This window comes from Wolffia australiana, chromosome 7 (assembly GCF_029677425.1).
Source record: "Wolffia australiana isolate 7733 chromosome 7, ASM2967742v1".
Classification (NCBI taxonomy): domain Eukaryota; kingdom Viridiplantae; phylum Streptophyta; class Magnoliopsida; order Alismatales; family Araceae; genus Wolffia; species Wolffia australiana.
The window spans coordinates 6525074-6542443 of record NC_135841.1 but is presented as its reverse complement, the minus strand read 5'-3'; the positions used below and the strand labels follow the sequence as shown (position 1 = coordinate 6542443).

General features: G+C 42.4%; 1 protein-coding gene across 8 annotated transcripts in view; it reads left to right on the top strand.

Annotated features, from left to right (window-relative positions):
• Positions 1 to 9565, top strand: part of LOC144706191 (putative acyl-activating enzyme 16, chloroplastic) — a 50273-nt gene extending 40708 nt beyond the window's left edge. The window contains exons 10-22 of one of the 8 annotated variants that reach the window (XM_078579124.1): positions 5177 to 5282; positions 5451 to 5606; positions 5718 to 5771; positions 5846 to 5926; positions 7059 to 7196; positions 7369 to 7528; positions 7871 to 7950; positions 8079 to 8227; positions 8559 to 8631; positions 8710 to 8811; positions 8979 to 9033; positions 9118 to 9161; positions 9217 to 9565. In XM_078579124.1, coding sequence (XP_078435250.1) covers positions 5177 to 5282; positions 5451 to 5606; positions 5718 to 5771; positions 5846 to 5926; positions 7059 to 7196; positions 7369 to 7528; positions 7871 to 7950; positions 8079 to 8227; positions 8559 to 8631; positions 8710 to 8811 — 1099 coding nt within the window. In that variant the 3' untranslated portion in view covers positions 8979 to 9033; positions 9118 to 9161; positions 9217 to 9565. Of the gene's footprint in view, positions 1 to 5176; positions 5283 to 5450; positions 5607 to 5717; positions 5772 to 5845; positions 5927 to 7058; positions 7197 to 7368; positions 7529 to 7870; positions 7951 to 8078; positions 8228 to 8558; positions 8632 to 8709; positions 8888 to 8978 lie in introns of those variants that run through there. The other 7 variants (XM_078579125.1, XM_078579121.1, XM_078579126.1 and 4 more) reach the window with 7 other exon arrangements.
• The last annotated feature ends 7805 nt before the right edge of the window (positions 9566 to 17370 follow it).

The window sequence follows — 17370 nt, the reverse complement described above, 5'->3', positions numbered from 1 at the left end:
ATTAAAATGAATATTTCTCATCTCAATAGTTGCGGCTGATGCAAAGCAGGTTAATCATGTGTTAACCTTCCCATAATCTCGTGGTTCAGTAATCTGAGACTCTAGTCCTCAATTGAAGAAGAAGTAGCACGGACAAAAAAGAGATAAAAATGGCTTATTTTTCTATTAAATCCTGACTCAGTATATAAAATAACATATTGGGCTGGATTAGTTGCAGCCCAGTAAAAATTGCAATTGTCCAAAATAACGGCTAGTGTAGTCTTCAACTATGTCCGCATCCAAGGTGCTTGAATCAGAAAATTCAGCCATAGGCACATATGCTGTTAGCTGGCAAGCTTTCCTTAACACTTTTTTTACGTCTTGTTTGGCCTTTCTATCTTTTGGCCATTGCGTGTTACCCACATACCCCATTATATATGGGGTACATGGGAATAGATATGGCAACTAGAACTACTGTTGTTTCTTGATTCTTGGTTCTCCCTGTTGGTTCTTCCCCTCCCCACCTGTTGCCTAGGAATTTTCTGGGGAGAAGCCTACATTTCCCAGCAAAACCTAAGTCCAAAAGTACTTTAGACCCTAAAATGGGCCTCCTTTAATAAGGCCAACCTGCATGTTTGCACATGAGTTCGTGGACCTCATGTGCTGCCCCTTCTTATGGCAGAGATAATATACTTGACCTATTACAGCTTTCCATATTTTCCGTAAGGCTTATTTTTTGATAAATTTCCAAATATGTACATCGATTTCAGCATTCTGCTTCTTTGCTGACAAATTAAAGGGTGTGAGGCTATGGTGCCATGTGGTGGCTCTGAGTGACAAATGCATCCCCCTTGAGATAATGTGATGTGAATGCTTGAAGAAGATATTTTTTGGAACAAATAATAGTGACTTATATTTTTTTTAAAAAGGAATAGTGACTTATAATTTTTCAAGAGCTGTCAACAAAGTGACTTATACTCTAGAGCGTAACTGATTTGATCCCTCTCGTATGATAAGCCCACTTAGGGCCTTTTTGTCTGTCATTTATCCTGTGTCTTTTAAACATGTTGCACTCATTGGAGGGCAGGATATTGGGTATTATGTGACCCCCCTTAAGTAATAATGAGTCCACTAATGACATCCCTTTTGCCAGTCCTTGTCCTTTTATAACGGCGTCCACTCCATGTTGTACACACACACACACACTCTCTCTCTCGCTCTTGATACGACTGATGTTGGATCATTCTATTGCTATCAAAGACTTCTCATGCCGGCGACGCCACACATACACCATCCTCTTCAGTGTCCACCCATGTCAAGTGAAACACCATGGAAGACCTAGCAACCAGGGCAGCTTTCCTCAAGATAACTTAGATAATCACTTTCAAGTCCTAGTATAGGGCCTAGATCAACAGTGTGAGGCACCTTCAGAGCACATCGCATCACTCATGACCCAGCTGCAGGTATTTGTGGGGCAGTCACAGTCCAACTAGCGTCAGACTGCCTTGTTCCTGTGACTGCTGCCGTGAGAAGCCGCGCTGCCTCTTTTACCTACGTTATTAGAGGCCACACCAACCCTAGATCGACAGCCGGTGCCGCTGATCCAGACTATCCCACCCTAGGACGTCCTCGACCTAAAATGAAGTGACCCAAGACTGTTTATCAGCCAGGCCTATCTCAATGCAAGAATGCTTGCCAATGCAAGACAAGCAGGCCGAAAAATAAAGGCAATAGGCTGTATATGGGTTTTTAACCTTTGGGCCCACCTAGGCCTTTTGTAAGCCTAGATCAGGCCGGAAATCAAGAGAATGGGCACATATTTTAAAACCTCAACTGTCTCATTTAGCCTTTCAAGAGGCCGATTCAATCCACAGATCAAAACAACATGTTGGACATGGTTGAGAGTAATGTGGGAGGATAGTTGGATATACCCCATCTCGGCAACGGTAAGGAGGTGACCGGACAGGGTTCTAACTTTACTAGAACTGGGAGAGGGTTTGTAGGCAAGGAAACTATGAGAGTCAGGGGACATATGAGCTGTGGTGCCCCAGTCAATGATCCGTTGCATCCAAGAAGATAATAGAGAGGAATCAATAGGGCTTATACCTTCAAGGGCCAGCAATGTAGATCCCACAACATTGGACTGAATTAGGCGGCAGAATTGGTCAATTTCCTCCGCCGAAGCTGATCTCCCATAAAATATGATAAATAACTAGTGGTGATTGAGGTAACTGTGGAAGAAGATGAAGTGGCATATGAAAAGAGGCCATGACTATGGAGTTAAGCTGGTAGAAGCCGGAGTGGTCAGCTAGTGTCTTTGGTGAGCATTCTTGCGATGCAGCTTGTGGCAAGTCTCCTAAGTATGACCACATGTCTTGGAATAGTTGCAAAACATGGAGGAACCTCCTTGACCGAAAGATTCTGACTTCAGGAGCTAGGGAGCCACATGGGATTATGTCACTATGGAAAATGTCACATTGGATGACCCTCCCTTGATAGGTGCAGGATGAGAGCTCCTGATATGTTGAAGAGCCATGGCAGAGGCCGGTTCTGAGTAAAGAGGAAGACGCGTCTCCTCTGTCTGCATTATAGGAAGGGATCACTCATAGGCAAGAGTTTTCTTACAATGGATAAGCTGGCTGCATAGGGACTCTTATTCTTGATTCAATCCCATGAAGAATTCGTAAACCCTTCGTTGAAGAATGTATGCACATAAAAAAGTTGGGACTAGGAGGCATGTAGTCATCTAACTCGATTCAGAGAGAAGTCAATTCATTATTATACTCCAAGACAGGTCACAAATATTGTACCAAATTAATAGAGCGAGTGATGAGATCGTATATAGTGGCCAAGTTATTCTTGGAATGAGACTCTAGAGCAGTGTCCCAAATCTCTTTGGCAGAGTTGAGGGACAAGAATTCACCAGAAATGGATGGACTGATGCTGTCAAGTATCCAGCAATGAACAATATCCGCAACATCAAACCAATGATCATAACCAGGAGCAATGGGAAGTGGCAAATATTTCAAAAAAATGTTTCATAAGCCTCTCTTTCAAGGAAATTCTCATGTATTCACACCATTGAAGAAGATTCTGTCATTTGAAGGGAAATTCAGGAGGAATGCGAGGCAAAGGATAGTGCAAATTCTTGAATTCAGGTGCCAATCTAATAGAAGGCATTGAGAATAGGTTGTCAGCAGATGTTGTGGAGTCGTTGGTGGCTATAATATACCACGACATAGATCAATGATGATCAGGTGTGCAGGTGAAGCAGTTCTAGGTTTGGCGAGGATGGTGCCAGAGGGAGGGCTGGTGAAGCCGGAGCGTGAGCAAAGGTGGAGCCAGCCTGAGCGGTGGTGTTGATAATTCGCGGGATGGTGGAACCAGCCTGGCCGAAGACAGAGCTGAAGGCACAGCACGAGAGTCCAGAGGCGGAGCCGAAGGTGCCTCTAGAGCGATTGAAGGCAGAGCTGAAGAGACTAAAGGCAGAGCCAAAGTGGCGACAAAGCCGCAGCAAGTGTACAGCGAGCCGGAGAGAGTGATGGCAGAGAGCAAGTGTACGGCGAGCCAGAGAGAGTGATGGCAGAGACAGCAAGTGTATGGCGAGCCGGAGAGAGCGATGGCAGAGCTGCAGTGATCTAGCGGAGGAGCCGACACGAGAAAGATATGGAGCAAAACTCCCAGATCTGGCTCTAGTATCATGATAAAATCAAGAATTACATTCCTTAACCATCATTAGGGTGCATTTCGCTGTATTTGAAGGGAGGAAGAGGACTGTGAATAGGCCCATTAACTTGGATCATTATATGGAGAGATTAGAAATAAGAGAAGACACATTCAACAGACTATGATGGAACCCACATCAGGCCAAAATGGATGCCCTAGGAGCCCAAGCAAGCAACAAAGCACAGACGCATGCCAACCCTGTGTTTTACTAGACATCCTCAACCCGAGTCCCTCACCATGATGCCCAATCCCTATGAGGGACTCGGTCCACAAACCCTCAGCCTCATGTGCCCCCCCTTGACGGTGTGAGTTGGACGCAAACAGCACCAGACCATGTTCAACCTGGGAAACTCAAATGATCTCATCAATTGAGCCTTCAAAAAGGAAGCCATTTTATAAGAAATTGATAACTATTCGGCTCTGCCCTGTGGTTCTCATGCCCTGAAGATTCTTGGCACTCACTAAGATCAGAAGGCCATACAAACAACTCCCACCGACTATCATCACCTGCACCTGAATGAAGAGGAATTTCTCTATTCTAAATCCCAGGGGCTATGCTATTGGTGCAATGTGAAGTTGCACCCATGCATCGTTGTCACAAAAACTTCAATTTTCGCGTTGTCATACTATGTGGTGAGCCGCAAGATGGTGATGTCTCTGACACCGACATACCAGCTAGAGTACAAGCAGGGGCTGATGGGGGAGTAATGTTATGATCCCTCTTATATTGTAACCCCACTAAGGGCCTTTTCATCTTTCATTTCCCCTCATGTCTTTTCAAACATGTTGCCCTCCTCTCTGGAGGTCAGGATATTGAGTATTATATGAAACCCCCTTTGGGAATGATGATTTCACTGACGGGATCCACACCTCAGGCTGTTGTCCTTCTTGGTGACATCCAGTCGGCCAATCTTCCTTGTCCTCATTCTTCTTGGCATCGTCCGTCCTGGTGGAGCTCTCTCTCTCATTCTCCATATGACCGGCATCAGATCATATCATTAACTCCATCAAAAACTTAAAATATATCAATCATTGATAACATTGCCACCATCAACAGATGTGGGGTAAGTCAGCAATGCTGATCCATCTCTCAGAATATCCAGAAATTTGCAGTACTCTAGGGAGATACAATTACCTTGTTACTGTCTTAGCTTTCAGAAGTAGTTTCTACTTCTAAGAGACATCAAGTTATTTAGTATGACTGGCATAATCTGCCCTCCCAACAATTTTTGCCAGTCAAGATAAATATAGTCATCACCGACACTCAGATATAAAGAAACCAATGGGTGAAGTAAACTTTTGTTGCCAGCAAAGTCTTTTTATCTCAATCTGAGATCTTATCTCTTTTTTCTCAACAAAAAATTACAAAATATAAATTTTACATTTTTTGGTTTTATGTTGGTTATGTAAGAGAGTGTGTGTATATATATATATTGAGTTTCTATCTCTTGTGTCTTTTGTTCTTATGCAGTGCTATACAGAAGCAGATATTTTCTGGTTCTGCGGCTAAAAAGTTTCTTGTGAGAAGTTTAATAAAAATAAGTTATCTATACATGGATGCGAAAAGGGTGTATCAGGTATTTTCATGTTTTATCTTTTTAAATTACATTCATGAGGTGTTTGAAAAATTCTTAAGGATTTTTTTCCACAAGAGCCCTTCAGGTTCACCTTATTAATGACCCAAAAGGTTTTATCTTTATGGTTTCTTCACTTTTGTGTTCAATTCATTTTATTTGCATGAACAGGGTAGATTTTTGTCTGAGGAGAAGGAAGAATCTCATGAACTTTCGGTCATCTGGTGGGTGCAAGCCCGAGTTATTGCAATTCTTCTATGGCCATTACATATGTTGGCCAAAATCCTAATTTATAGAAAAATCTTCGCTGCAATTGGAATATACAAGGTATTCAAATTTTAGGATCAGAGTCATAAGCTTCATTCCATTGACTTCTTTATTCTGTTCACTTTCATATTTAGTGTGGTTATAAATGGACTGGTGAACATTATGTTTCAGGCTGGTATTAGTGGAGGGGGAAGCCTTCCCATGCATATAGATAGATTCTTTGAGGTTAGATTGCTGAAAAAAAAATCATGCAGACCTTATTGAAAATTTTGTGGATTAAGTTTTGTTTTGGGTTTCAGGCTATTGGATTGACTCTACAGAATGGTTATGGCTTATCGGAGACATCTCCTGTAATCTCTGCCCGAAGACCTGATTGCAACGTAAGAAATAAATCTACAAAAATCATGATACATGCAAACGAAGGGATTTTGTCACTAACTTGTCTCTACCTTTCTGAAATTATTAATATATGATTTGAGTATAAGAAAACAATTTCTTCCTATTCCTGCCTGGTTTTTAGTCCTGCATTGATTTCTTTTTTTCCTTGAAGATTGACAAGCTCCAAAGAGGAACTCATTGGAGGAAGTGGAGAAAGATGGTGGGAAGTAGCCCCTATGTGCCATTTAAGTTGCACCTGTTGTCTCTTCTTTCAATAAAAGAGGACGGGGGAAAGAAAGTTATGAAAAGATATTTCAATATCTAAGTCAGAGGCAACTGTGTGCTTCTGAAGGCTGATGTAGGGAAAACTTACCCGATTCCAGAGGAGGGATCGCACATCCCTTCAAGAGGAAGGATCACCAACACATCCCAGTTTGGAAGACTTACCCAAACCCTGCATATCCTTGACTGCCACCAGAGAAACAAAACACATATTGTTCTTTAAGCATACTATAAGAGGTGTTGTAATATTTTTCGTCTGTTGATGATGTAACTATCTATGGAGAAGATGTACCCAGTATTTTGACATCGAATGAGAAAATTGGAGCTTCCTTTGACATCAAGTTGAGAGGGCATCTTAAACACCCTGAGAATTGATAGAGCTGTTGCACCCATTCCATCACATCACTTACATAAGAAAAAGGTGGTTCCCATGGGAAATCCTAGGATAATGACGGCTATTTGTGAAGGGGAGATAGTACAAAATGTCATCACAGAGAAGGGCTCTAGATGTGGAAACCTTAGAGGGGGGAGGGTCATTTTTCTTCTTCCCCTTCCTTTTAGAGATGGTTACTAGCATTATTTGCCAAGGACACAATGCTTTTGTGCATCTCAACATTTAAAATATTTTATGTTAGAATTTAATAAATCCTTATTTTAATATATTTTCTGATTTTGGGCAAGAGTGTTGGAAATAATGAATGTGACCCAAAACTCTGTGTATTCCTCATTTCCCATTAAAAATAGTCAGTCACACATTTATTTTGTCAAGAACTCTGTGTAAAACATGGAGATTTGGGCTTCATGATTGTAATCCAGCAAATTCATGATTGTCTTTTTTCAATTGAAACGAAGGTCCTTGGCACTGTTGGACATCCAATTAAGTTTACAGCAGTCAAGATTGTGGATCCTGTTACTGATGATGCACTCCCAAATGGTTCGAAGGGTATTATTAAAGTTCGTGGACCTCAAGTCATGAAAGGCTATTATAAGGTAATTTATGGATTGAATTCGACCTAGTTTTTATTTCAATATTTAGATTTTGAATTATCTGTGAAAAGGGCTAAAAGGTTTTTTTATTCCCTTTAAAATTAAAATAAACTAATGCTTGCAGTATATTAAAATTGTATTGATTAATTTATCCTATATTTGTTTTATTCTATAGGATTCAACAAACACAAATCGAGTCCTCGATAAAGATGGATGGCTTAATACTGGTGATATAGGCTGGATTGTGCCTACCAACCTGACTGGGAAGAGCCATCAGTGTGGTGGTATGCTCGTAATTGAAGGACGAGCTAAGGACACGATTGTTCTTTCATCAGGTATTTTGGAATGTGTATGGGATCTTGATGATTTATACCTTTTAATTTTAAATTTATCTGTGTTCATGACATCTTCCTCAGCCTTTTGATTTTTCCTGTGTTTTCAAGACCAGGATGCGTGTCATGTTTCTTGTGGAGCTTTGCATCTTTCAAAAATGGCATGTAGTTCTGCTTTATGAAGCAGTATGCCTTTATCAGTTATACTGATAATTCTATTTCGTACATATCTTGTGGTTCATTTTCTCAGAAAGATTGAAATTGGATATTACATTACAATAGTGTTATGCATGAGATGTTTTCTGTTCTTTTTTATATGTGCTTAAATATTTGTCAAAATGTTAGGGGAGAACATTGAACCATCTGAAATTGAAGAAGCGGCAGCAAGGAGTAGCTTTATAAAGCAAATTATGGTAATCGGACAGGTAATTCTTTTTTTAGAGAAATGGAAATAAATATTGCGGGTTGTAAGAAAGAGAAATGTATCAATGATATGAATCATATTAAACCTTAATTTCCGTTCCTCCATTGACTGTTAGCCTGCCCTAAACAGGATGAACGTCGCCTGGGGGCCTTGATCGTTCTGGATAAGGATGAACTTGCATTAGCCTCAATGAGACTATCTGCTGATACACTTTCTGCATCTTCTGAGCTCAGGGCTGAAGAGAGTTATAGATTGGTCCGTCGTGAATTATCAAAATGGTGAGTTTTCTACTGCCTGTGGAATTGCCAGCACTTTGTTTATTTTCAAATTCTTTCGTTTATTGCAACCTCATAAGATTCATATTCTAAGGTCCATCAGCATTCTCCATTATGTCGATGACTAACGGCCCTAATACTCCTATGTATATGGGTTTTTTATTGAATGATCTAGTTTTTCTGGTTAACTTAATCGTGTCACTGGTGTGCCTGATGGCGGACGCCAGGGACCTCCATCATGTCATTTTGTATTCATCTGCATTACCAGATTCCCTCTATATCCTTGCGTATGAAAATATTGTGTCTAAAAATTTGGGTATTTATATTCATTCAGGACGTTAGGATTGCAGTTCCATATTGGGCCAATTTTGATTCTAGATGAAGCTTTCACGGTACAATATGAAATGGTTATATCCTCCAGTACTGTTCATTTAACATTAGCAATGGTCAAGTTAGGATCATTATTGGTTATATTTGTGTTGCAGATTGAAAATGGTTTAATGACGCCAACGATGAAAGTGAGGAGGGACAAAGTGATGGATCGATACAAGGATCAGATTGCAAAAATGTACAACAAAGATGTTTAGGTAATCCAAGAGAGATGGTTCTTATTTATTGTTGTAGAAATTTAACTTATCAAAAGCAGCCCTTGTTACTCTGTCATCTTCATCTGAGGTATTTCATATTTCACGGGCACCACTCATTCTTTATCTCTAATGCCCTTGCTTCTGACTTCTCTGGAATGATTCTCCAGACTCCTATGAGTGAAGATGCAGCAACTTCTCATTAGAGATCACCAGCCTAATCCAGTCTGGCTTCATACTCCTTGTGATTGCTGCCATTGCCATCCTGATCTCTACATTGTAATCTTTAATCTGGCTTTGGTGTTGCAGTTTTGGAGAGCAGCATGAAGATGGAAGGATACTTTAGCTCCGTGGTGAGAAGATGCTTTGCAACTCTAATTTCACTTTTCTCATCTCCATGTCTCGCAGGTGAATTTGGTGTCTCAGTCACTAGAAATTGACACATGGAGACTTCCACCCATTTATTTCCTGGAAGAATAAGTCTCTGGCATCTTTTGCAGAGTCAAAAAAAATTAGTATGAATAAGAATCAAATATGGTTGTCATGGCATTATGGTGATCCACTATAAAAAACCTATTATGAAATCTGTTGAGATGCTGCTTCCATGGATGATTTTGGATCAGAAGATGCTGAAGGGTGTCAGGAAGCTGCAGCCTATGTTATTCCATTGATAGGGGTTAAATATATAGCTTTATGTATTACCCATATTCTCTAGAGCAATCTTTTATAGATTGTAATGGTCTGTTTTGGCATTTAAGATCATTCAGCTTAAAAATTGAAAATAGCTTCGTGGTAGAAAAACCAAAGCCCATGAATCTATTGAATTAAACCAAAAGAGAAGTTGGAAGAAGAGTGATCTCCAATGAGAGGCCAAGTCTTTTGTGGTCCTAGATGTTACCCATTATTAAGGGTGTTATGAACATATGCAAGGATCTGTTTAAAAAGGTCTCTGTGTTGAGGAGCATAGACGTGTCATCCTTCCAAGAAAATTAAGTGGTCACTTGTCAAATTTTCTTTTCTCAGTGGTCATTAGGTATTCTTTGTTGATGCCTTTGAGGCACGGTGTTCCTCTTAAGATGTTGTGGTGTTTGCTTTTTGCGCTTGATCATGGGTGGTAAAATAGAACTCATCCAGGAGACTCTCTTCACGTGCATTTCACCCAGTGAGGTAGCAGCTATCTACATCTAGACATCTACCAGTCAACGAAAATGGTGAGCAAGTAGTAAAAGATTTAATGGTGTCTGATGTTAAGAAAATGAGTATTGATCCAGAGGTTCAATTTTCCATTCTACAATGTAAATGTCACAAATCTCAAGAACAAGATGCCCTTACAATAGTAACCAAAGCGTAGGCATAAAAATCGAAAAGATCCTCCAAATCCAGCAGAAGCAAAATCAAGTGTCAAAATCCAATCCCAAAAGTTATCATTCTAGTGGAGGTTTGTCCTTGTTATTGGAAGTATACAGAAATTAAAAAACTTTACATAGTATCAGACAGGACTAGAGGAAAAATATGTAGTAGCAGGAAAATAAAAAAGATCCTCGAAATCCAGCAGAGCACAATCGAGTGTACAATATGCAATCCCCAAAGGTATCATTCTAATGGATGTTTGCCAATATTTTAGAAATATAAAGAAATTATAAACTTTATGTAGTAATTTACAGGAACACGAAAAAATACGTCTCATTGACATTGTAAGATTCTAGCCACAAACTACCATATGGTGTCTTCGACATAAAATAAGTTTGAAGCCCAAAACTCCTAAAACTACCAGCTAAATTCCTTCAATTGTTTTTGGAGTATCCATTGGGGGTGCAGATTGGTTGCTAACTACTAAGGATAAGACCCCTTGTAAAATTATTAGCTCAATGAATGAGGGAAGGAAAACACATATCATTCAGTATGTTTTTGCAATTATATCTTCAAAAATATTTGGTAATCAACTGGAACAATATAATAAAAATATATTCATAATTCTATTAGTGAGAAAAAAAAATTGGAATATGTGTCTTATAAGCAATCAGAGAAGTAAAATGCTTATTTTTTTGAACCTGAACTGTAAGATCTTAAAAATGATAGCCTTGTTAGTACTAATCTAAAATTGTGTAGTGACGGATAATATGTGTTTCTTGACGTATAAGTGACAAATAAACATGTGCTTCACTATCATGGTTGTTAATGTCTTGCAACATCAGTTCTAGAGTGTAGAACTCAAAAGAATGTATAAGGGTTTTCAATGAGATAAATTTGTTTTTGTTGATTATGAGTTCTAACCTACCGCTAGGGATTTTCTTCTTACAAAATTTTCTCTATGTAATTTAGCTATCTACTGAGTAGTATATGTATGTTTATATATAAGCAAGTGGAGGGAGGTAGAAGGTAAAGACGGGACTCATGATCTCTTATAGAGGGTTGAACTCATCTTTAATCATTTCTGAGTAATGCTCTTCCCTTGAGACTCTCTCACTTTTTGGCCCAATTGATGGCCTTGGCCACCTAGGCCATGGTCCAATCTTTTGGGGCACAATAGATCCCTGGGTTTTAAATCCAATTTTTAATGGCTGAGGCTATGAAGCTTCAACCCTTTCAACCAAGTGGCCCATGTTTCCACAAAATATTTATTCATCCGTCCCATCAACATTCACCTGTCCCATTCTATCTGTTGTTTATTACCTTTGTAATATTTATTGGGTCTAACAGACCCAATAAGGTAACATAAATATCGATGTAATACCCTTAAAGGGTTAACGGGATTTTTCCCTCAAGAAATAAGGAACGTGGATTCATCTTCTCTCTTATCTTCTCGCCATCTCTCTCTATTTTCTTACATCCGATCGTCTACTGCCTAAGGAGAGCTTATACTGCATCTCTCTTGCTTGCTCTTTCGTTGCTTGAGTAAAGGACGTCTACTGCACTTCTACCTACAGTCTATACATTTCCTACAGTAAGCAGAACTCCATTGGCGAGGTTGGTCACCTACAAAACCGCAGAGGTAAGTCTCGAGGCTCCGATTGACCACTTTCATCTGCCTATTCATTTTCGGGTGGTAGGCGGAGTTGTGGCGAAGTTGGGTGCCTTGGCTAGAATCTGCTCATGAAGATGCTGCCCCGATTGGAGATGATGGAAGTAGGTGTCCCGTGCAGTTCAATGACCTCTCTGGTGAACTTGTATGCCACCTCCTTGGCCGAGAATGAATGACAAAGGCTGAGGAAGTGGGCGTATTTGCTGAGGCAGTCCATCACCACCAAGATCGTGTCGAGGCCATTGGACTTGGGCTGGCCTACGATGAAGTCCATAGAAATGTCTTCCCAAATACACATTGGTGTGGGGAGAGGCTGGAGGAGTCCAACATGAGCAAGATGGGATGCTTTAATCTGCTGGAAAACGTGGCATCCGTTGGCGAATTGTTTGATGTCGGGCTTCATACTAGGCAAGAAGAAATGTGGAATGATGCGTTTGTATGTCTTGAGAATCCTCCGTGGCCCGCATTGCTATGGTGTGGAATTCTCTCAGAATGGCCGGAATGAAGGTTGAGGACTTGGGAAGCACCACCCTGCCATCATAAAGCAACATATCATTGTAGATGGTAAAGTGCGGTGAAGAGGCCTGGCCTGCTTTGATGGCGTGGACGATGGCCGCAAGCTTGGGGTCTTCCAAAACCTCGCGACGAATCGTTGGCAGGTCGCCCCAATGTGACTATTATATTGCCCCAGGAGCGAGGTTGTCATGGGTGGAAATGGGGGACAATGCATCCGCGGTGACATTCGAGCGACTGGCCTTGTCCTGAATGAAAAAACTGTACCCCAAGAGCTTGAAATGCCATTTGTTGTAATCGCCTTGGACTTCTCGTTGCTCTAACATATGCTTGAGACTTTGCTGATCCCTGCGTATGACGAAGGGCTGGAAGAGCAAGTAATGATGCCATTTGCGAACGGCGAGAACGATACCCATGAACTCCCATTCATAAGCCGAGCGAGTATGAGCGGTGGGCGGAAGAGCTTGACTGAAGTAAGCTACGGGCTGATTGTGCTGCACTAACACAGCGCCCACTTCGGTGCTCGACATATCTCTTTCCAGCAAAAATTCAGTCGAGAAGTCGCGTAGAATAAGAACTAGGGCAGTGGAGAGAGCGTGCTTTAGCTGGTTGAAGGCAGCCTGAGCTTCGGCCGACCACTCAAACATGCCTTTCTTGAGGAGGCGCATCAGAGGCCATGCAATGGTGGCGAAACCCGCCACAAACCATTGGTAATATCTCTCCAAGCCAAGGAACCCTCGGAGGTCCCTTAAGGTGAGGGGGGTCAGCCAATCATGGACTGCTCATAACTTGTCTGCATCCGTGGCCATGCCTTCCAAAGAAACCCAATGACTCAAATACTCGAGCCGGTTTTGGAGGAAGAAACACTTTTTTGTGTTGACATAGAGGGCACGGGCGTCCAAAAGTTTCATGACTTGTGATAGGTGGTCGATGTGGTCGTCTCGGCTACAGCTATAGATTAAAATGTGGTCGAAGTAAACCAACATGAACCTTTAGAGAAGTGGCTGGAAGACGAGGTTCATCAAGCTTAAAAGTTGGCCGGCACGTTAGAGAGCCCAAACGGCATGACCACATACTCATAATGCCCCAAATGAGTCTTGAACGTCGTCTTGTTGATATCGCGGTCGTGCATTTGGATCTGATGATAGCCAGATTTGAGATCCACCTTGGAGAAGTACAACATGCAATGTAGTTCTTTGAGCAGCTCATCGACCACCAGAATGGGTAACCGGTTGGGGAAAGTGATTTTATTCAGAGCACAACAGTCGACGCAGAAATGCCATTGGTTGTCTTTCTTGCGAACCAGAAGTGCCGGGCTCAAATAAGGACTGCATGAGGGCCAGAGAAGGCCTGCATCGAGTTGCTCCCGTACCAACTGCTCCAGCTCATTTTTCTGACAATGAGAGTAAGGGTAAGGGAGAATTGAATGTGACCGTACTTGGCAGAAGGTTGATTTGGTGATCCAATGGGCGCCAAGGAGGAAGGCCCCCCGGGTGGTGGAAAACCTGAGGGAAGCGTTGCTCCAAGTAGGCATGTGCGTCTGCCGAAGCAGATGATGGCAGCGGGGAGTTTGGAGGAGAGATATACATGGTGATTGTAGAATGCAATGCATTAACTCTTCATGAGTTGAGATGAACCCTAAACGTACCTCATCATGAACATAAGGACAATCTAGTTTCATGCGCTTGGCCTCTTCATAAAAGGTGGGATTACTAGCTATGAATATTATTAATTGATCATTATGATACCTAAGTGGGATTGGTGATCGAAAGCATCTCTCATATTTATCTTATTTGGACCATTCTCGCAAGTCAACTCAGCCATGACTCTATACTGAACTTCTGCACCTGATAAGGTGAATGCTTTTTGTTAACTTGGTCTACGTATCACCATAATACCCCCAAGATAAGTATGATAGCATATGGTGGGCTTTTTCTCCCCCTTTATTTCTGAAAGCCTATATTTGAGCCGGCCTCGAGGCAAAGTTAGTTATTCTACCTGAAAAGTGAGGCTATAAATAGGCACTTATTATGTACCTTTGTCCTGGCCATGATGTGGATCCTACATGATCTAGATGACAAGGCCTACCATCTACTCAACACTTGGTCCTGAAGGTTAAGTAGATGTGATTCACAAGGAGTCAATGTTGGTATGTTCCTATCAGCAAATACTTGTTATTATGTGTCTCCAAAATTGATACAGGATATAATGGAAGAAGGGGTTGGTTCGCATCCGATCTTGCGCATTACTTCTAGAATACATATGGCATATATCTGATGATGTGTTGAGATCTTCAAATTAAACATCAACAGAGTGGTAAGGTTGCCCAAGAACCAAAGCACAAAAAATTTGAGGCTAGCGCCCCTTGGTGGTTTCATCACTACCATTGACAAATTTATCATCCACATTTACTTCAACGATGACACTCCCTTGAGTCATCCTTCATAGAAGTATGGGATTAATTAGACTGGTAACAAAATTATAATTTATAAGTAGGCAATGAAACTCGATGAACCAAGAATGATGAATTAAATTCAAACTATATATGGCAAGTATACATGCAATGTCCTCCATGAGAAACATACCTTAAAGGTTGACTTAAATACTTGCTCCATTAATTAGCCTAAATGAAATACATTGGAGATATCTAACTTGTGAAGGCACCATCCATCAAAGGTTTCTCATGATATGAGGACCTGGATTGAGTTGAGATAAATCATATGAGAGCAGGTCTTAGCATAACAACTTTTTATGCATGAGTAAAACTCTGAAATAAATGTGCTTCATGGATAGCCAGTGTGTGTGGATGAAAACCCAGTTAAAGGGACAATATTGACATCAATAGGACATGTTATGAACTCCTAGGTCATAGTTCCGTTAGAGAACAATATTTTAGGTATATACAAACCTTATAATCAGAAAAACTTTAATTTCTAAATATTGTTATTGAGTGTTGACTATGAGGTGAGGCATAAGTTTTAGCACAATAACAAGGTGTGCAGCGATGACAGGAAGGAAGTTGTAAATAGGATGGAAAGTTAAAAACCATTTATAAGGTTTGATGATGACAATTTTGGACATTACATAAAGGATGGAGAAACAACCTGAAATGGAGAGTGAGATAGTATTAATGTAGGTAGGGAGGTGGGCGTATGAAGGGAACAATGGGTAGATGGCAAAATGCAAAGAGATAAGAGAGAGAGAATGTAGGAGAGGAAAAGCCAAGAGGAAAGGGCAGGAGTTGCAGAGGGTTGAAATAAAAGAAAAGAATTTTCCCCTGAAAGGTGACATCAGTAGAGACCATGTAGCGACAGTTAGTGGGAAAATAGTGGTGAAACCCTTGTATGGATATTAGAGTAATCGACAAAGACACTTTTAGTTCATGGAGTGTCATCTTAGAGATATTAGGGATATGATTGTAAAAAAAGGTTATACACTTGAAACTAGGGAGGGAAGGTGTAGCAGAGTGGTATTGGCTTGAGAATAGTAAGAGGAGGGGATATATCTAAATAAATATAAGCAAAATTTTGACCCAGCTAAGGCATGGAAAGGAGAAACGGTGGTGTTTACCAAGTTTCCATAATTTAATGGATAAACACACAAATCCGAGGACTTATCGAAGGTGGGAGCTCCCAGGATGGTCAAGCTGTTTGTGCCAAAGGAGAGAAGGATCCCAACTAGATAGGGGGTAGTGTTGATATGCTCTAGCAGTGGGTCTATGCTCGAAGGAAGGTCGGAGCCGGGCCCATCACGCACGCCCCGGCCCAAACTGCATCAACTCCTACTTAAAGACCTCTCCCGCGACCGGGGGAGGCAGGCATTCACCAGTAAGGTCTACCACTTCTCCTTCCCATCCTCCCTCTCCAGGTTTCCTCACTCTATTTCTCTCCCGTGGTTCATAGGTCGACGCGCCTCTCCTGCGCTCGAGCCAACAGCCACACTTCCCCGACCATTCCCATTTCTCTACTCTCTACCCCGGGAACCTTCTCCTCTACCCCCACTCCAATTGTGTTATTGACATTGAATCTTGAGTATTTCTGTTGAACGTTGGTTTACAATTGTCCCTCCATACGTTCCGGGAGGGGAATCGTATCAACTAGTATCAGAGCCCTCATTCACCTAGATTCCGCTGCCCTCATCATGGAACCCAAGTTGGCGCAGGGATTCTCCTACCACAGTAATGAGACGTTGAGGAAGACCATAACCGACGCGATGGCGCCCATTGCGGTCCAGGTGCAAATACTCCTGGCGGCCCACCAGCAACAACTCGCACTGGCATCGGCAGCCCCGGCCGCCATCGAGCCTCGGGGGAAACGACGCCTGCACGGCAGCGATTCACGGAGGCATTGGGCAGCTAGCCCCTGGCATTGAAGAACTGATGATAGCATACTCCTCTGACGAGGATGGTGACCAAGATGGGCAGCTACCGCCGCCCCCACCGCCCCCCAATCGCCGCCGTTTCCACTCTGTCATCACAGATCCCTCGACCGACATGGGGGGTCGACCGGCGTCGTACAACCGTGCTGCCACAAGCACCATCTTCCACGGGCAGGCCGATGCCCTATAGGAACAGGGTCCAACCCCCTCCGCCACCACAGCTGGCCCGCGAGGACGGGTCATCTTCCCCGCGTTGGCAAACTCTAACAGACCGCAGACAAAGGGAAAGGGGGCTTGAAACCCTGGTCAAACCTCACGGAACAGGCAGCTGGGCCCCTTTCCCCGTTCGGGGTGAGGTTGGCCTGTTTTCAAGGGACGGGGGGGGAGGGGGGGGCCAACCGCTGTTGGGGAGGGCCCAAATTTTACCCGAGCGGGCCGGGCCATTCCTACCTGACCCAGCCTGGACCCAATCGAGACCCCCCTGCTTGGGACGTGGGGGACCAGGGCCGGGCTGCAGCCCAGCTGGGTCCTTTGGGAATCCATCAAGACTTGACTCACACGGGGTCAGCCTGGGGGATGAAGAGTGCGAGTTTGACGTGGCATCGGACGCGTCTTGGCGCCCTCCACCTCGCCTCTCTCAGCAAGATCAT